The sequence below is a fragment of the Schistocerca piceifrons genome, chromosome 7 (genome assembly GCF_021461385.2).
Source record: "Schistocerca piceifrons isolate TAMUIC-IGC-003096 chromosome 7, iqSchPice1.1, whole genome shotgun sequence".
NCBI classification, from domain to species: Eukaryota; Metazoa; Arthropoda; class Insecta; order Orthoptera; family Acrididae; genus Schistocerca; species Schistocerca piceifrons.
The window spans coordinates 550,424,404-550,446,039 of record NC_060144.1 but is presented as its reverse complement, the minus strand read 5'-3'; the positions used below and the strand labels follow the sequence as shown (position 1 = coordinate 550,446,039).

General features: G+C 43.7%; 1 protein-coding gene across 1 annotated transcript in view; it reads right to left on the bottom strand.

Annotated features, from left to right (window-relative positions):
• Positions 1 to 20,499, bottom strand: part of LOC124805061 (carbonic anhydrase-related protein 10-like) — a 392,918-nt gene extending 372,419 nt beyond the window's left edge. Inside the window, exon 1 of the mRNA XM_047265485.1 lies at positions 20,366 to 20,499. Within this exon, the coding sequence (XP_047121441.1) occupies positions 20,366 to 20,414 (49 nt within the window). The 5' untranslated portion in view covers positions 20,415 to 20,499. The remainder of the gene's footprint in view (positions 1 to 20,365) is intronic.
• Between the last annotated feature and the right edge of the window lie 1,137 nt (positions 20,500 to 21,636).

Below are 21,636 nucleotides of genomic sequence, written 5' to 3'. Positions count from 1 at the left end.
AAGGAGCTGTTAATATAGCAGAAAACTGATGATTATAGTTCGATGCAAGCATGTTGAGATGCAGAACAGTTGCTCTGGCATGCACGTTCTCCAGATATCTCAATAGCTGGTCATGCACTACAGAGAGACAGTCAAGCTATCAGTCACTCCATGTGTTGCAAATTTTAATGACGAGCAGCGTAAAGGTTCACTACGACCTCTCCATGGTGGTGAGTCTCCTGTGGTGGCTATTGTATGTGTATTAGCAGCTGTACGACACTCTTGCACTGACTAAGTTTCTTGTTTTCCCTTGAATGACGGATGTCAAATAAGGATAGGCAAGAAAAGTTAGAATAGTGTTCCTCTTAGTCAGTGTGCAGAATTCAATGCGCTGTAGTTACAGCAAAAATGAGGAGGTATTCTCTTATTCTGCCAGGCAATGAAGTGTCGGTGTAACTTGGTACATCTACCAAGCATTGGTCAGTTTTTGAATGATCAGTGTTCCAAATTTGTGAGAGTAGTGGAATGGCCTCCAAAATGCATTAACCCTGCTAGAATTTAGTGTCGTCAGCAAGCCTTGTAGGGTGTACAACTGACGTGAACTGCGTCAGACGTTCAGTAGTGCACGGAAATGCTGCATACTCATGTGGCACAGCGTTATCACCACTGTTTGAAAGAACATCTATGTGTGTCTCTCTCTGGGCAGCTGGTTCGAATCGTGCAATATCCAGGTTTGTGGAGCAATCTGATGAGGCAAAGGCTCGATGCTGAACTGCGTGGGAATATGAGGACACACTTACTCGTCACCAACGTTTTGGTCGGCAACACTGACCAGCAGAAGAGAAGACGCCTTATTGTGCACTAACTGCATAGTAGCACCTTCACATCGCCTCAGAACAAGTGACGGATACGCTCAATATTTTGTTTTATCCTCCACCGTTGGTTGGACACCAGCGGCAGTCAGGCTGTTGAATGTCTGTGGCAAGCGTGGGCTGCCTGTAACACAACAACACAAACGGCTACATTTGGAGTGGCGCCCTGACCTAGAAGCATAGACTCTGATACAGGGTGTTTCAAAAATGACCGGTATATTTGAAACGGCAATAAAAACTAAACGAGCAGCCATAGAAATACACCGTTTGTTGCAATATGCTTGGGACAACAGTACATTTTCAGGCGGACAAACTTTCGAAATTACAGTAGTTACAATTTTCAACAACAGATGGCGCTGCAAGTGATGTGAAAGAGATAGAAGACAACGCAGTCTGTGGGTGCGCCGTTCTGTACGTCGTCTTTCTGCTGTAAGCGTGTGCTGTTCACAACGTGCAAGTGTGCTGTAGACAACATGGTTTATTCCTTAGAACAGAGGATTTTTCTGGTGTTGGAATTCCACCGCCTAGAACACAGTGTTGTTGCAACAAGACGAAGTTTTCAACGGAGGTTTAATGTAACCAAAGGACCGAAAAGCGATACAATAAAGGATCTGTTTGAAAAATTTCAACGGACTGGGAACATGACGGATGAACGTGCTGGAAAGGTAGGGCGACCGCGTACGGCAACTACAGAGGGCAACGCGCAGCTAGTGCAGCAGGTGATCCAACAGCGGCCTCGGGTTTCCGTTCGCCGTGTTGCAGCTGCGGTCCAAATGACGCCAACGTCCACGTATCGTCTCATGCGCCAGAGTTTACACCTCTATCCATACAAAATTCAAACGCGGCAACCCCTCAGCGCTGCTACCATTGCTGCATGAGAGACATTCGCTAACGATATAGTGCACAGGATTGATGACGGCGATATGCATGTGGGCAGCATTTGGTTTACTGACGAAGCTTATTTTTACCTGGACGGCTTCGTCAATAAACAGAACTGGCGCATATGGGGAACCGAAAAGCCCCATGTTGCAGTCCCATCGTCCCTGCATCCTCAAAAAGTACTGGTCTGGGCCGCCATTTCTTCCAAAGGAATCATTGGCCCATTTTTCAGATCCGAAACGATTACTGCATCACGCTATCTGGACATTCTTCGTGAATTTGTGGCGGTACAAACTGCCTTAGACGACACTGCGAACACCTCGTGGTTTATGCCAGATGGTGCCCGGCCACATCGCACGGCCGACGTCTTTAATTTCCTGAATGAATATTTCGATGATCGTGTGATTGCTTTGGGCTATCCGAAACATACAGGAGGCGGCGTGGATTGGCCTCCCTATTCGCCAGACATGAACCCCTGTGACTTCTTTCTGTGGGGACACTTGAAAGACCAGGTGTACCGCCAGAATCCAGAAACAATTGAACAGCTGAAGCAGTACATCTCATCTGCATGTGAAGCCATTCCGCCAGACACGTTGTCAAAGGTTTCGGGTAATTTCATTCAGAGACTACGCCATATTATTGCTACGCATGGTGGATATGTGGAAAATATCGTACTATAGAGTTTCAAAGACCGCAGCGCCATCTGTTGTTGAAAATTGTAACTACTGTAATTTCGAAAGTTTGTCTGCCTGAAAATGTACTGTTGTCCCAAGCATATTGCAACAAACGGTGTATTTCTATTGCCGTTTCAAGTATACCGGTCATTTTTGAAACACCCTGTAAATCGCATCGTATTGTATTTAGCGGTGAATCGAGGAATATACACTATGGCGCATCCTTGTCCGTCAGTGACCAGGGGACATCATTCTTCCAACGGTTTGGAGAGGTATAGCGGTTAACTTCTGGTTGACGCCAGTTGGGTAGGGGAGCCAGAGAGTGGGACTTAAGATCATGGCTGGTAGTGAAGGAGGGAACAGTACATCACAGACAGACAGCACTGGCATGTTACCTCTGATGCGACAATATTGTGCTGCCATTTTTGTAACAGGACAGTGTTCGAACACACATAGCACGTGTCTGTATGAACTCTTTGCGTGGTGCTGCTGCACTCATGTCCAGCAAGATAGCCGGATCTATGCTTTACAGAAGTGTTTGCGATCAGTTTACACATCAGCTCTGTCCCAGTACCAATGTCGAGGAAAACCTGGGTCAAGTAAATTAGTTGTGCACAACTTTTCCTGAGGAGGAGATACAACGGCTTTGCGACACCTTCTCATCCGAATCAGTGCATGCACCCAGATCAGATGGGATGCAACTTCATACCGATAACTGGGCTCATACTGTCATGTAATCTGTAAATTGGACTTGATACAGTGATCACTGCAGTAACATCACGTACCCTCTCAACCAGGGAGATGTCATTTTGTTTGCTCCTCTCCTCTTGGGTGCTCCACATTTTTCGTGAGGCAGTGTATGCCTGGTAGTGGAGTCCACTGGGAGGGTCGAGCGACTCGCAGGACGCGGTTGGCCCACGGACGTGCCGCCCACGGGCGCCGGGCCGCGCCGGTGCTGGGGCTGGGGCTGGGGCCGCTTTGATGTGCTGCCAGGCATTCCTGGGCAGCCGCCGCCCCCGCCGCCCCCGCCGCCCCCGCCGCCGCCCACGCTCCTTGGCAGGCGCTGCACCCGTGTGCCCACCCTGCACCGCTGCGCCCTCCTCTGCGCTCGGAACAACATTTCGCCGACGCCGTAGACACGCCAGACCTTTCGCTTTGAGGAACGCTTCAGCCTCCAGTAGTCTTTCCACTGTCATCCGGAGGAAATACCTCTATTGGCGGTGTAAACCACGTCTAATACGAGTACTGTCCGCAATATTTTGAATAGTGTGTTCCCTTTAAGAAAAAAGACCTACTTCGTTTATGTTCATGTTGTAGTTTTGTTAAAACTCTGCCGTCATTGCTGCTCACCAATAATTCCTAAATTAACATTTATTAGGGCTAATAAACTATTTGTATCACTGATGATTTTCATTTTATGGTCAATAGAGCGCGGTTCGCGGCATGTTTCTGTGAGGAAAGTTTCGTTTCATGATACTGGAGACATCGTCAGAGACAGTAAGATGATGACGATGATGATGATGTTTGGTTTGTGGGGCGCTGAACTGTGTGGTCATCAGAGCCCGTACCAAGGCCCAATATTACCACAGTCCAATCTCTTTTCCACGGTCTAGTGTAGCCACGGTCACAAATGATGATGATGATGAAATGATGAGGACTATACAAACACCCAGTCCCCGGGCAGGGTAAATCCCCAACCCGGCCGGGAATCGAATCCGGGACCCCATGATCCAGACTACTATCTGAATCTCTACAGCTTCTAATGATGACTCCATCCTTTGCAGACGAGCTATTGCGCACAAAAACGATTGTCATTAAGCTGCAAACCTGTTAACTGAATACATTAATTCTGTAGAACGAAAGTAATATAGTGTTTTTCATTCGTTATAATGTTGTCTACCAAGAACCGACAGAAGAATCAGTTAACATGCTACAAACATGCTGTGGACAACGGCCTAGTGCCCACAAAATGAAAAGAATCAAGGATGCAGACATTAGCATTCCCTGTTTGTATGATTAACAACTTCTTCACACATAGTTCGAATTACACGTTGATTTTTGAAAAACGTGGAAAATATTTGCTTGAAGTGACTCGCTCTCAGTATGCACAACTGTAATAATGTTCATCAGGTAGCGATTCAAATGTAAAACACAATTAGTTTCGATCTAAATATACGTAAAATGGTGATAGAAAGTTAAAATTTGAAACATAGCTGAGTTTATCTGCGCAAATGACGAATGTCAACAAAATCTCGCCCAAGAAATAGACAACAATCATAAATGTATGGTTTCTCGGCCAATGAGATGTGCTGCTCTACATCTACATCCATACTCCGCAAGCCACCTGACGGTGTGTGGCGGAGGGTACCTTGAGAGCCTCTATCGGTTCTCCCCTCTATTCCAGTCTCGTATTGTTCGTGGAAAGAAGGATTGTCGTTATGCTTCTGTTTGGGCTCTAATCTCTCTGATTTTATCCTCATGGTCTCTTCGCGAGATATACGTAGGAGGGAGCAATATACTGCTTGACTCTTCGGTGAAGGTATGTTCTCGAAACTTTAACAAAAGCCCGTACCGAGCTACTAAGCGCCTCTCCTGCAGAGTCTTCCATTGGAGTTTATCTATCATCTCCGTAACGCATTACCGATTAGTAAATGCTCCTGTAACGAAGCGCGCTGCTCTCCGTTGCGTCTTGTCTATCTCTTCTATCAACCCTATCTGGTACGGATCCCACACTGCTGAGCAGTATTTAAGCAGTAGGGGAACAAGCGTACTGTAACATACTTCCTTTGTTTTCGGATTGCATTTCCTTAGGATTCTTCCAATGAATCTCAGTCTGGCATCTGCTCTACCAACGATCAACTTTATATGATCATTCCATTTTAAATCACTCCTAATGTGTACTCCCAGATAATTTATGGAATTAACTGATTCCAGTTGCTGACCTGCTATATTGTAGCTAAATGATAAGGGATCTTTCTTTCTATGTATTCGCAGCACATTACACTCGTCTACATTGGGATTCAATTGCCATTCCCTGCACCATGCGTCAATTCGCTGCAGATACTCCTGCATTTCAGTACAATTTTCCAATGTTACAACCTCTAGATATACCACAGCATCATCCGCAAAAAGCCTCAGTGAACTTCCGATGTCATCCACAAAGTCATTTATGTATATTGTGAATAGCAACGGTCCTACGACACTCCTCTGCGGAACACCTGAAATCACTCTTACTTCAGAAGACTTCTCTCCATTGAGAATGACATGCTGCGTTCTCTTATCTAGGAACTCTTCAATCCAATCACACAATTGGTCTGATAGTCCACATGCTCTTACTTTGTTCATTAAACGACTGTGGGGAACTGTATCGAACGCCTTGCGGAAGTCAAGAAACACGGCATCTAGCCTTGAACCCGTGTCTATGGCCCTCTGAGTCTCGTGGACGAATAGCGCGAGCTGGGTTTCACACGACCGTCTTTTTCGAAACCCATGCTGATTCCTACAGAGTAGATTTCTAGCCTCCAGAAAAGTCATTATACTCGAACATAATACGTGTTCCAAAATTCTACAACAGATCGACGTTAGAGATATAGATCTATTGTTCTGCACATCTGTTCGACTTCCCTTCTTGAAAACGGGGATGACCTGTGCCCTTTTCCAATCCTTTGGAACGCTACGCTCTTCTAGAGACCTACGGTACTCCGCTGCAAGAAGGGGGGCAAGTTCCTTAGCGTACTCTGTGTAAAATCGAACTGGTATCCCATCAGGTCCCGCGGCCTTTCCTCTTTTGAGCGATTTTAATTGTTTCTCTATCCCTCTGTCGTCTATTTCGATATCTACCATTTTGTCATCTGTACGACAGTATAGAGAATGAACTACAGTGCAATCTTCCTCTGTGAAACAGCTTTGGAAAAAGATATTTAGTATTTCGGCCTTTGTCATCCTCTGTTTCAGTACCATTTTGATCACAGAGTGTCTGGACATTTTATTTTGATCCACCTACCGCTTTGACATAAGACCAAAATTTCTCAGGATTTGCTGCCAAGTCAGTACATAGAACTTTACTTTCGAATTCATCGAACGCCTCTCGCATAGCCCTCCTCACACAGCATTACTGTCCATTACAACTAATACGTTGCTTATCATCTCAGATTAAAAGAACTGCAGCTGAAGGCATGGTGGAACGAAAGATTCACCGGGACGAGCCTGGATACAAGTACACAGTATAAGGCAGATCACTGGTTATGAAGGACGCAGCTGTCATGTTGAAATTAAGACAGCAAAGACCAACCCACAAGACCAGAGAGCTGCATATCACAAACAGCACGGTTAATGACAGGAACCGTCCTTACTCGGCGTTACATAGGCGACAAAATCTGCATTTTATGTAGGCACCGCCTCCCTTTCTTGGGGCACTGGTAGGATAAGTTTTCATATTATAGAATCAAATTTATCTACCATCTAGCTCCAGTAGCAGCAAATACGCACACACACACACACACACACACACACACACACACACACACACACACACCAGCAGGAAAAAAGTCTCAGTATTCATGGGGTCGAAAATGCATACCTTAAGAGCTACGTGCAATTTTTGATCTTCGATACTGTGAAGTAAATCTCTTCTACTGCAAGCTCTTTGCTTTCCACATTTTAAGAAGTGGTACGGACCAAAACAACAAAATGCATACCTTAAAAGTTATGACCAATTGTTCATTAGAAGAGTTGTGTTTCCAAGTTGCGAAGAAGAGTACGTGCTCAAAGCTCTTAAGGTATGCATTTTAGATCGCATGTGTACCGGACATTTTTTCCTTGTTTTGGTCCATACTACTACTTCCCAAAATGTGGAAAGTAGAAGAGATTTGTTTCACGGTATCGAAGATGAAAAATTGCTCGTAGCTCTTAAGGTATGCATTTTCGACCCTATGTTGACTGAGACTTTTTGCATCTAGTATCGTTTAGTTTCAACTGTATGCGTCTACGCCATTAACTATGATAGACACTCTTGCTACTGTGGTTCGAGATTCTTGTGTTAGTTCATGTCAAATCGCCAGGGAAGCTGGCGTGAGCCAGAGAAGTGTCGTTCGTGTTCTGCATCGCCATAAATATCATCCTTACCATGTCAGTCTCCGCCAAGAATTAACTGGTATGGATTGCATGCGTCGCATTGAATTCTACCGATGGGCTCAACTTCAGGATCAGAGGGATGACACATTTATTTATTTGATTTGATTTACTGATGAGGCTATATTCACGAACTGTGGAAATGTTAATTTGCGTAACATGCCCCATTGGACAACTCAAAATCCATGTTAGCTGCGGCAAATTGCACACAAAAAACCGAGGCCGGTAAATGTATGGTGTGGGATTCTGGAGGACTGAATTACAAGCCCTTATTTCATCGAAGGAAATCTTAATGGTAGAAAGTACCACACTCCTGCAAGAAAAATTAGTTCTGTTATTGGAAGAAATACCGTTAGGAAAAAGGGACAGAATGTGATATGAACACGATGGGTGCCAGACACATTTTTCGCTGATGGCTAGAAATGAGTTGCAGAGACAACGCGGAGGATATGTGTCGTAGCCGGCTCGTTCGCCAAACTTGACGCCTCTGGATTTTTTCTTTGGGAATTCGTAGAAGACATTATTTATAAAGACGTTCCAACTACACCTGAATATATGTGAGAGAGAATTGTCAGAGCATGTGCTTCGACAAGTGCCACTGGTGATAAGGAATATCACTCAGTCCATAATAAGATTGCAGCACAGTTTTGATACCAAGGATCATCACTTCGAACACCTTCCGTAAATGGACGTTCGTTCCACCTTTGTGACCTTCGCTGGTCTTCAAAGACCGTACTCTTACACATCATTGGATCCGTCTCAGTAACTGATGTCAGAAGACAAGTACCAGACTATAGCATTCCACTTAAAAAAACAAAGTTGACCTTCATATCTCTAAAGTGACCCCACCTAAGAACAAAACCCAACGTCATATTAAGGCCTCCGTTGTCCCATGCAACTTCTGTCCCACAAACTTTTAAGCAGCTTTCACACTTTCAAAACCGATGTCATATTATGGCCCCCGGTGTCTCACAAACGTTTCAGCCACTATCATGCTTTCGGAGATTTTCTTGGTGGCAATAGTTGTTGACTCACCCTGTACACTGTAACTAAAATGAAACAAAAATATGTCCACTAATATAATGAGAATCACTATGTCGGTTTCCTGGGTGTTGAGACAAAAGGAAAATTTCGAAATCGACTCTTAAGGGAGAGTCGTTATAGTATTAAGAAGTATGCCAGCTGTGTGCTGTATCAGAGTAACTACATCTGCGAGCAGCGAGCCGAGGCATATCTTACTAGCACTGAAAAATTTGTTTGAAGACTGTGATCATGCCGAGATAGGTGTAAGCAGCTGAAAACCAAAGTCTACTGCGACCTTCTAGCAAGCACTGAACTACATCTTATCGGGTCAAGCGTAAAGTGGTACATAGTAGACGTATATCTTGTGACATTGCCGTCATATGTAGGTAAGCAGCATTGTTTTTTTCTGTCACTATTTTGTGGTTATTTTATACTGGGCATATCTGCTAGGGAAGCAACGTTTGTGCTCTTCACACTGAGAAGACGCACTCCCGGTGTGGTCCCAGGATCCTGTTTGTCGAGTAAGAACAGTCAGTCGATCCCATTAGCAGAGACGAGCCTCCGCACGGAGATGGACACCTTTCGTGGAAGCGGGGCTGCGGCCTACTCCGTGCTTTAGTGCACACAGCCAGCATCTGGCTTCTCTGACGGCAGAGGATCACTGTGATCCCCGGAGAATACTGTAACATGACGTTTTTGCCTTTTCTGCATGAACATCAAAGGACGTGACGACGCAGTGCCCCTAGGCCAGTGTGAGAGAGTTCGTTACTTTTTCTCCAAATATTTTGATGTATCCTACCAAATGTGGCGCCCCCACCACCGTGTTTGGCGCAAAGAAGTTGATCAATCGAGGAGAAACTTCCTGGCAGATTAAAACTGTGTGCCCGACCGAGACTCGAACTCGGGACCTTTGCCTTTCGCGGGCAAGTGCTCTAACATCTGAGCTACCGAAGCACGACTCACACCCGGTCCTCACAGCTTTACTTTTGCCAGTATCTCGTCTCCTACCTTCCAAGCTTTACAGAAGCTCTCCTGCGAACCTTGCAGAACTAGCACTCCTGAAGGAAAGGATACTGCGGAGACATGGCTTAGCCACAGCCTGGGGGATGTTTCCAGAATGAGATTTTCACTCTGCAGCGGAGTGTGCGCTGATATGAAACTTCCTGGCAGATTAAAACTGTGTGCCCGACCGAGACTCGAACTCGGGACCTTTGCCTTTCGCGGACAAGTGCTCTACCATCTTAGCTACCGAAGCACGACTCACGCCTGGTCCTCACAGCTTTACTTCTGCCAGTACCTCGTCTCCTACCTTCCAAACTTTACAGAAGCTCTCCTGTGAACCTTGCAGAACTAGCACTCCTGAAAGAAAGGGTACTGCGGAGACATGGGTTAGCCACAGCCTGGGGGGATGTTTCCAGAATGAGATTTTCACTCTGCAGCGGAGTGTGCGCTGATATGAAACTTCCTGGCAGATTAAAACTGTGTGCCCGCGAAAGGCAAAGGTCCCGAGTTCGAGTCTCGGTCGGGCACACAGTTTTAATCTACCAGGAAGTTTCATATCAGCGCACACTCCGCTGCAGAGTGAAAATCTCATTCTGGATTCGAGGAGACATTGCTCCTGACTGATGCCAACCTCGTGTTTGTTAATGTTCATTTTGAACACCAAGAGTGAAAAGTTTCTCGTATGGTGACCTAGGTTTTCATGGTATAAGGGGTACTCTCGTCCATCACATTGCCAACAGCAGTTAGTCATCCCCTCCATGCAGAGTTTTAGGAAGGTAGAGTGTTGAGGAGCGAGAATAAGGATTCATGCATATGTACCTCCCTGCTGCCATATGGTTCTCATAGGTGTACCCTCGGCTGATTTTCTGCAAATGTAATTGCGCATTCCACAGTAGTGAGATCCATATTCTGAGCAGCTTGCTACTAACTTGTTCTGGCACACCGGTTAAGTTGCTGATTTGACTTCTTTTATGTGAATTTTTCTCATTAAATTCGTGAGCTGCCCAGAGAAGGACAACTTGCTGCCTTTTCCCTATGCTGCCTGCCACATTATTTGGTACCTCAACTTTAACCTTGGTCGACTTGTTGTGAATTGTGTTCACCATCAGAGGAAGTAAATATCTGTTTTGGGGACAGTAGCCTTAAATTTCAAGATTTTTTAAGCGTCCTTTTGCTTGGTTATACGATACACTAAAAACAAATATAACCTGTTTGGCGTGGTACGTGTAAGTTGTTTTGTTCCCACTGTGCCGGGCGGAGTGGCCGTGCGGTTCTAGGCGCTACAGTCTGGAGCCGGGCGACCGCTACGGTCTCAGGTTCGAATCCTGCCTCGGGCATGGATGTGTGTGATGCCCTTAGGTTAGTTAGGTTTAATTAGTTCTAAGTTCTAGGCGACTGATGACCTCAGAAGTCGCATAGTGCTCAGAGCCATTTCTTCTCACTGTGATGGTGTTAAAAAATGGCTCTGAGCAGTATGGGACTTAACGTCTGAGGTCATCAGTCCCCTAGAACGTAGAACAACTTAAACCTAACTAACCTAACGACATCACACACATCCATGCCCGAGGCAGGATTCGAACCTGCGACCGTAGCGGTCGCGTGGTTCCAGACTGAAACGCCTAGAACCTCTAGGCCACTCCGACCGGCTGAGATGGTGTTACTGTCGTGCACAACAGCTAGACTGAAGTATCAGATCCTTGTTATTGTGTGAAGGTAACGAGCATGTTTATTGACTATGGAGAGCTGTGCTGATTTTCCCTTGGGTTACAGCTTTGCTGCGCTGATTATTGATAATCTGGCTAAAACCTTGCAGTACTCAGGCGTAATAAACCACAAAATTTTTGTATAGACGTCGCATCATTGTACAGGTGCAGGACACACTGCTCTCCAAAACAGACGACAAACATGCAAGTTTCAGTCTCTCTTATAATGTTCGGCAAAGACTGATTCGGGCATGACTGGCAAGCTCTGTTTCTTCATAACATCTATGTTTGTTATCGACTTTTGTTGTTTTGGTACAAAGCCACCTTTTCCGAACTTAGGATAAACATCTTGCACAATGTTGCATTCCACTAATATTCCACTGAGGTGTATAGTCTTAGATAATTGCAAATTTAATGTGCTGGTGAGGTGTAAATCATCTTTTCCTCTTTTGTCCACTATTGCCTGAGCTACAAACAGAAACAGTGATCGGTGTCTCATCTGTTCCTCCAGCCCCCAAAATACCATCGGGATCGATTGGTTTGTCATTTTCTGACCAGATGTTTCTTCCAGCTGTCTCTGAATCTGTCCGCGTGCAGAGCCATAACGGTGTGCCTACTGCAAGATGGCACTCCGTACTACTTCTGTCCTCCCCCGAGGATGGCAGCACGTCGTGTACTCGTAAGTAGGGGTGCGACGGGTGATGGTGCAGGGAGCGAAGAAGTAGCGTAAACCACTGTATCCATTTTCATTAGATGTCATTTATATCCTATAATCAATGTTACAGCGGTCATTAAACATTCACTTTGTTCAGAGTGAAAGATATTAGTGTAGATTTGCACTTGGAAACTGTCAGGTGCCACATCGCCATGTTATACTTTTCCTTCAAGTGGGATATGTTTCATAAATTGTAAGCGACTTCTTCCTAATAACTTTTCTATAAAAAAAGGTGTATTCAAAACGAATAAGATCTTCAGCAGAACCTGAACTGACTGATTTTTGCATAAAAAGCCAGAACAATCTCTCCGCTCGCTGTTCTAAGTAGTTTGGCGAATCAGTGTTTAGAGAAGAATAGCCAGAGAAACTCGTGCGGAGATATTATTTTCTTTCTTACAAGGGAACCTCCCCATCGCACCCCCCTCAGATTTAGTTATAAGTTGGCACAGTGGATAGGCCTTGATAAACTGAACACACATCAATTGAGAAAACAGGAAGAAGTTGTGTGGAACTGTGAAAAAATAAGAAAATATACAAACTGAGTAGTCCATGGGCCACATAGGCAACATCATGCACAATGTGAGCTCAGGAGCGTCGTGGTCCCGTGGTAGCGTGAGCAGCTGCAGAACGAGAGGTCCTTCGTTCAAGTCTTCCCTGGAGTGAAAATTTTACTTTATTTATTTTTGCATAGTTATTATCTGTCCGTTCGTTCATTGACGTCTCTGTTCACTGTAATAAGTTTAGTGTCTGTGTTTGGCGACCGCATCGCAAAACCGTGCGATCAGTAGACGAAAGGACGTGCCTCTCCAATGGGAACCGAAAACATTTGATCGCAAGGTCATAGGTCAACCGATTCCTCCACAGGAAAACACATCTGATATATTCTATACGACACTGGTGACGGCATGTGCACAAAATGACAGGAATATGTTGTCGACCCACCTAACTTGTACACTTGGCGATTCTTCTACCTTGCCCGATTTAGGTTTTCTTGTGGATGTGATAATCACTCCCAAAAAAGTGATGAAAACATAAGAGTTTGTCACATAAACCGAAAATCAAAAATAAAAATTTTCACTCAATGGAAGAATTGAACCAAGGACCTTTCGTACCGCAGCTGCTCACGTTATAACGAGACCATGGCGCTCCTGCGATCCTGTTGTCCTTGATGTTGCATATGTTCCCATGAACTACTCAGTTTGTATATTTTGCTTATTTTTTCACAGTTCCACACAACTTCTTCCTGTTTTCTCAATTGATCTGTGTTCAGTTTTTCAAGGCCTATCCACTGTGCCAACTTAAACTAAATCTGAGGGGGGTGCGATGGGGAGGTTCCCTTGTTAGTAAAGTGCAGTAAAGGTTTATATCTCTTTTTTTATTATTCACTTGGAAATGCGCAGTAAATGTAAGCTGCACCTCAGATGAATATGTTCTTAGTTATGTGATAGCAGTTTTCAATGATATTTCAGACAGTATAAAATAAATTACGGGTACATGGACGTAGTAAGTAATTGATGGTGTGATGGTGGAAATTCTACCTTACAGTTCACAATGCGTTACCTGATAGCATTGCCAAGTTGATAATATTGATACCCTTTCTTACGATTTAGTTACTAACGAGTAATTTCTAAATATGTTAGTCGCTGAAACGGTATTCGTGGTAGTCCAGCCAGTGATTTTGGACGCTGCATGCCTTTTATCGAATCTTCTGATCGTTCATTTCTTCTCTGCATGTTCGTACAGTGACGAAGGAAGCCTAATTTATGTCCTTTTGCTAATAATTGTGTTTTGTGTACACCTTATTTACGCAAGGAGTACAGAAAATAAAACATTGCTTGCAAAATGGAACTGGAAAGGAAGTGTAACATAACTGAGCAAAATCCTTACTGTGCAGATATAAGGAAGATATACGAAGAAGCCACAATGTGACTCATGGAAAGCTTATGTAGTATTCAGTTAATGGTACGTAACATAATAAAATTCTACAAAAGTTTTCCAGCCGGAGACTGGCAATGTTCGTTGCAGTTAGTACGCATTTAAAGGGTACTTGTTCTGCATGGCATCACAGAAAGGCAGCGTTACTTGGCCTCAAGAAGCCACTGTTGGCAGTCATATTCTTGCAGGTGTAGATTACTGGCCGGTAGGATATTGCATAGAGTACTAAATGTGAGACTATACAAGAAACAACGTACGACTATCAGTCGTGCTTCTAGATACGTACGAGTATATCAAAAGGTAAGTTATGAACAGTAGAGTTCAATTTAACCAACTTTAATACATGTTTAAGTTTGACCTGAACGCTCTCTCTTCGAAAACGCTGATAGAAAAGAAACCACATACTACGAGTTACATTAAATATCGTCAGTTGTCCTCTCACCTTTCAGAAGTAAAATGTTAGAGACCGTATTTCGACTGCGGCATCGATAGCTTTCGTGGAACAATTTGGCGTTACTCTAGCACAAATTAATGCCGATATCAGAAAACCACGGAAAAGCTAATCATGATAGCGGGATGGGGATCTAAACGATGATCATTCCAAACAGATTTAGGAGAAGGCACTTAACGGCACTTACTCGTCAGGTTATGGAAACAGCTGCTGTAAATTTTCAGTTTCTATATTCATCATCAGTGTACGGTGTAAAGTGCATTTGTGAAGCGCAATACCCACTTTTTGAAATCAGTTTTCTTTCTGTACTGGCAGCTCATATAATCATTCTAGAATTTTGAGTAGGAAACACGCCAAAGAAATAAAACTGTAATTTAGCGAGGTCTTTGCTATTTTCCGTGCGAAAAATCATTTCAAATTTTTCTACATATTATAGGTGCAAAAAAATGGTTCAAATGGCTCTGAGCACTATGGGACTTAACAGCTGTGGTCATCAGTCGCCTAGAACTTAGAACTACGTAAACATAACTAACCTAAGGACATCACACACATCCATGCCCGAGGCAGGATTCGAACTTGCGACCGTAGCAGTCGCGCGGTTCCGGACTGCGCGCCTAGAACATATTATAGGAGTTGAGCAGCAATACGTGTAGTAATTGAAGTATGTCATAAGCCAATCTTTAATTAATGGTGCAGAATGTTTTTACCACTTCAACACAAAAGTAAGCAGGAAGAACGCACATTACAGTTTATCGTCACATAGATGACGACGTCATTAGAAGGAAGGAAGAAATGCAGATTAAGGTTTATCGTCCCGTCGACATCAATGTCATTAGAGACCGAGTACAAGCTCGGAACTTTTAAAGGAAGGGAAAAGAAATCGGGCGTGTCCTTCCAAAGGAACCACCTCGGCATTTGCCTGGAACTTAGGAGAATCATGGAAAACCTAAATCCGGATGGCTGGACGCGGATTTGTATATCGTCCCCCTCAAAGCGAGTTCAGTGTGCTAACCACTGCACCATCTCGCCTCGTACGAGTTCACTGGAGACAGAGCATGCCCTCGAAATGGGACGATAGGGCGAAAGAAATGGCTTTCAGAGCAACCATCCCGGCATTTACCTTAACTGATCAGCACCCAGCTGCTTTACACTGTTGGATCATGCAACAATGACCGCAACGTAGTATCTCCCTGCATCCATTGCTACCTCCATACTACCAGCTACAGCCACAGCCACAGTCCATTTGGAGAGAAAAATTTTTTGCCTGTGTTTATAAATGTCATGTCAAGAACTTTCTCCTGTGGACGTGATTTACTTTCCGGTTTGCTAAATATCGTGTGAGAAGGGCAAGGAAAGTAAGTTACTTTGTATTCAAATATTGTCCTATTGATACGACGCTGGATTGGTATAGTAACTGAAACCTATTTCCTTTCCTCTCAGTAATTTTGATCCAGTAATTTCATTTTCAGAAAACAGTGATATTGTCTAGAAGTGTGCAGAATACTTGTCAGCTCACCAGATAAAGGCAAACGTGGTCACATTACCACACGATGTTAGAGAGCTGAAGTTATATTTGTAGGAGATCTGTATGGTCCGAAGGAATGTGTAATAAAGGAGATGCAGAGGGAAACTAAATTGTTATCTTTTTGAATGAATGGTTACAATGAATCCCTGAAACACTATTACGTAAATGTATTAAACAGGTGTTCGATAAAAACTTTGACCAGGGTTCCGTATCTGCCATTGAATAACTGATAGTATGGGATCAAGATAAAGGATAGATTTTCCTTCACTCCATTTATGGTCAGAATTTGTTAGAGGGTCTATCAAATTGCTACTAGAGACAGGTGGTATCATAAGCACCAATGAGATTCGATCTTGGTGCCTCAGAGTCTACCGGGGCTAGACAACAATACGTAAACTTTCTCTTGAATGGAGAGACTTTAATGCTGTTGACAACTTATTTGCAATTGTGAGAGTCTTAACTAGTGTTTATTTGGAGTACTTGCACTGTGTAACGTCACTGAAAACGATACGACGTTGACGGGTTCTTTTAACTCGATGACATAAACTGCAAATTGTTGTTTACGCCTGTCACTAAACGAAAGTGATGTCAAACGTCCAAACTAAGATCATTAAGTTCATAATCTGAGCAAATATATGTAATCAAATGTATTGTAATGAGTATAAAATGAAAGAGAGATACATTACAAGAGTTACTTCATTTATTTCGCGTGGACGTAACAGTCTTTGGTGTAGCTGACGAAAAGTGTTCTGCTGCCACATACAATCACAAAAATGTGTTCAATATTTTCTAACAATATAAATGTTATTGTATCTGGAAATAACAACTATTTCAAGGTCCACTTTTGTTAAAGGACACGACTGTTGAACAATCCTTGGGAACAGTCAGTCACAACGGTAAAATATATTGTGTTATGGGCCTAGAGCGACTTAAAACTGAGCAACTACGTACAAAAAATTAATTGAAAGATGGGCAGGTGACACACTGAGGTTCATAGGAAAGAGTCCTAAAAAAACACGACACAACCGGGAAAGAAGGAGGTTATCAAGCTGCTTATTCGAACGGTTCTTGAAAGTTTTTCGTCAGCCTGGGGCTCTTCCGATGTAGGATTAGTAGAGGGGATAGAGGCGATCTAAAGAAGAGCAGCGCTCCAGCGATTACGTGCCCTTTTCAGTTAGGCAGTGCTCATCGAACAATTTCTGAGACGCGATTGTAAGAGATCTGTATACTCTAAACGAAAGTGCAACAGATAAGCACGAGAAATTTTCATAGTTATTTTCGCGACAATGATCTCGCGATTTACTGCTGTGCAATATTCAAAACCGGTTTTCTAACAAAACTGGCGTTGTGGCCGAGCGGTTCTAGGCGCTTCTGTCCGGAACCGCGCTGCTGCTACGGTCGCACAATATATTTTACCGTTGTGACTGACTGCTCCCAAGGATTGTTCAACAGTGTGTGCTACCCCCAGGTTAGTTAGGTTTAAGCAGTTCCGAGTTCTAGAGGACTGTTGACCTCAGATATTAAGTCCCATAGTGCTCAGAGCCATTTGAACAAAACTGGGCAACATTACTACGCCCTCCATTGAGTTAACGGAGGGATCTTAAGAAGAAGGTGAGAAACATTTGGGCGGGACCGTCACATAGAGACTCAGTATGGTTCAGTGGCAGACGCTATTAACGAGGCGGCGTCCATCATAGAGAGGTTTACTACTAAAATTCCGAAAACGTGTGTACAAATAAAATCAGTAATGTGTTACTACCTCAAACATGTACCTCACAAAGTTACAATGGTGGGAAAATCAGGGAAATATGAACTCAGACGGGAGCTTGAGAAACGTAGATACTGACATTCACCATCTGGGAGAAAAATGAAATGATGGTGTCCTACACAACACAGTAAGGTATCTTAAGGGATGTAAATTTAAATGTATAATTTTTTGTTGCTTTCATCTAGGAAGTCGTTTCCATTTATCGACACTTGAGACATGTTCAGCGAAATAGTGCGATGGACTGACGAACACAGGTGTCTGACAGCAAAGGAAACTTGGCAGCAGGATAGATGGGCAATGTTCGTTACAGTCGGGAGTATATTAGGATGACGAAAAATATTTCAGTGTCAACCACAAACCATTCAATACAGCAAACAAACTCACGGAGAGTCCGCTATATTAGAAACGACACACAGCTCAAATCAAGTGTAAAGTTATAGCTTACGTCAAGCGCATAATTCTGTATTATTATTGCGACTAACCAATGCTAGAAGAACTTAATGTTTGTGTTGTTGTTAAAAAGTGCAGGAAGTAAGCGAAACAAGGCGCCAGTATTCAGCTTACTCCTTCCGTAAAATGACTAAGTGTACCGAGATTACGTCGCAGTCCTACACACTCGTCACCGCCAAGAATGTCACATGTCCTCTCTGTGTGAGACACTTTGAGTAATCGTGTCACCAAACTCGCGTGTGATACGGATCTCAAATAGGAGGGTGTCGAAGAATTTATGCCTACGAACAAGTGGAAACGAAGGGAAAATATTCATTTTAGTAACATAAGTAATGATTCACTGCAGCTATGTTTTTATCCTGTATGTTCTTCAACAAGTGATCAGCTCAGAAATAGAATACAGAAAGGATTATGTAATCATCATGATCGTCACGAGTATGGTCATGAAATAACATTTTTCTAATATTTTATGTTATTCCGGTCTTTCTTTTTCTCAGCTTTTGAACTGTATTTCCTTCGTGTCAGCTAAGCACTACTTGCAGCTTACGTATATGATGTAGAGCGCCAACCGAATGGACGTAAAACAGAGAACGAAACTTCCGCTGATATCTACTGTCATTCTGATGCTAAGTACTAAAAATATTGCCATGCACAGAACGGAATACAATCAACAAATCACTCAACCTCTTGTGACAGTCTACACGACCAGAGGTTTCGTATACTAGCATTTATTGGCATTCAACCCTTGTTTTTGGAAAGGTGCAACTCGAGTGATAAAAAGTACCATCCCACAGCGGATTTTCATATCACAAAATTAATGGTGGAGCTCTCCACGAATCGCTTATCTCTCGGTGTTGGCTACAGAGGCGTGGTTAACTCATTTATACGACACGATAATCGCTTGTATCGCTCATCCAATGTGTATGTCCTTTTCTATCACTGCGGTTCAAACCTTCAAAATGAGTGTATATTAATCAAATGCGAAAAAAAAAAACTGATTCTCAACGACAAACTGGGGCTACTATGATGATGCGATTGCCACTCAGGGATTTCGCAGAGACTCGTCTTTTGTGTATGTGTGTGTATGTTTGTGTGTGTGTGTGTGTGTGTGTGTGTGTGTGATTAACAGATGTTAAATTATTGCACACGCAGTGATTTGTATAACACTGATAGTCGTAAAATTCAGACTAATATACAGAGCCGTATCGCTCGTATGCACTTTTGGTAAATCGTGATGACGAAATAGGGCATAATAGTATGGAATTATTACTAGTTATGTACTGTGAGTGATGGCCCTACCTCTTTAAGTACTCTGTAATAAAATTGGGAGAGTAATATGACAACAGACAAAGTGCCTTACTATCTAATAAACAATGACGCGAGTACTCCATAAAACCTGCTTAAGTACCACGATGATATAAATCGTTGTGTGAGAAAAGTGCTAGTTTTAGGCTATTCATTAAAGAATTTCTTCAAAGTAATATTCAGAATTTTCGTACTTCTAGTAATTGTCGTTCATCTTCTTGACCAGCAGTTAAAAGTGACGTCATCCGCGTTAAGAGGTGACGTGCCAAAATTGTAACTGCAGCTACGCCTTTGGTAAGCATGGGAAAGATATAACGTATACATTTTAATTTACAGGGTTTTTGCTACAAAAATAGATGCAGCTAGAAATCGAAATGCCTGTCGATACTTGAAGCTTGAATTTTGATCACCCCATGTTTCGTTGTGTGGGAAGTTATTTTAAATTATGTAAATGTAATGGCAGCTGTCGAAAGGTTTCATATGTTAGAACTATGGGTACTCATGTCACATGAATTACGTACAAAATTAAAATTTCTTTCATTTTCGATACATACAGGAATAATGCGAGAACAACATTAGCTCATTGTCAGATTTGGGGAACTATGTTATGCATTATTCAAGAGACTCAAGCGATTGGTTAATTCTAGAAATTTGATCAGGGAGTAAACCCAGTGCATCTGGTGTTCAAACGAAAGTCGTCTGTGGGTGCAAGGAGTTGGACCTCACGGATATTAAAACAGTGGGATCTGACATTCGAGTTTCGCGTACCCTTGCAGCTACAACGACCAGGCCTACCAGTGATGCTCTCGAGATGATTAGAGAAGTCAGCGGCGAATCGTGTTGCTGACCCTCGAACCTTTTCAGTTAATCCAGTGTGCTACAATGTCTGAACACACGGAGTAGAATGAGTGCTACTGGAGTGTGAGGGAGGTCGCAGGGTAGGGGCCGACTCACCGTGAGCGAGGAGCGCGAGGCACGCCACAGCTAGCGCGGCGCGCGTCATACCGAGCGCATCACGTATCACGTGGCGTCGGCGCCGGGACGCAGCGCGGGCGCCGCTCTCTGCTACCCTCTGCCCGCGACGACTACCGCCGCCAGACTGGCAGCCCGACGCAGGCCGGCCCGCCGAGTCCCGTCCGTAGACCGCTTCCCCCACCACTCGCCGCTTCCCCCCACCACGCGCGCCAGCCACTGCCAGTGCGCCGCGCCCGTCCTGCGACCGCCTGGTCCATCCGCAGAGTTGTCGACGCCAGCATCAAGTGTCAGCTCGGCGGGCGGTGGTGGACGCCGACCGTTCGACGTCCAGACCACTGGCTGCGTGAGGCATCGCTGCTCTGAACATTCGACTGCCTATATTGCCGAGTTAATGCCTTACTTTCCCAAACTCCACAATGTTGTAAGAAATGACGTGCATGTTACTCCACGATTGTTTTCGAAACACAGGGCATTTTCAATTGAATTTCAGCGGCCATTTTGAATACCATAATGTAAAAAAAAAAAATCACATAAACACCTCAGTATGCTAAATATATGATAGTCAAAGCAGGTGGCTGTTCAGAAGATAATTACTTGCCCTCAAACGAGGTGCCACGAACGTTGATGGTGTCAAAGTGCTGACACATTGAAGTTGTGGTCTTCAGTCCTGAGACTGGTTTGATGCAGCTCTCCATGCTACTCTATCCTGTGCAAGCTTCTTCATCTCCCAGTACCTACTACAACCTACATCCTTCTGAATCTGCATTGTGTATTCATCTCTTGGTCTCCCTCTAATATTTTTACCCTCCACGCTGCCCTCCAGTACCAAATTGGTGATCCCTTGATGCCTCAGAACATATCCTGCCAACCGATCCCTTTTTCTAGTCAAGTTGTGCCACAAACTCCTCTTCTCCCCAATTCTATTCAATACCTCCTCATTAGTTATGTGATCTACCCATCTAATCTTCAGCATTCCTCTGTAGCACCACATTTCGAAAGCTCGTATTCTCTTATTGTCCAAACTATTTATCGTCCATGTTTCACTTTCATACATGGCTACACATACAAATACTTTCAGAAACCGCTTCCTGACACTTAAATCTATACTCGATGTTAACAAATTTCTCTTCTTCAGAAACGCTTTCCTTGCCATTGCCAGTCTACATTTTATATCCTCTCTACTTCGACCATATTCAGTTATTCTGCTCCCCAAATAGCAAAACTCCTTTACTACTTTAAATGTCTCATTT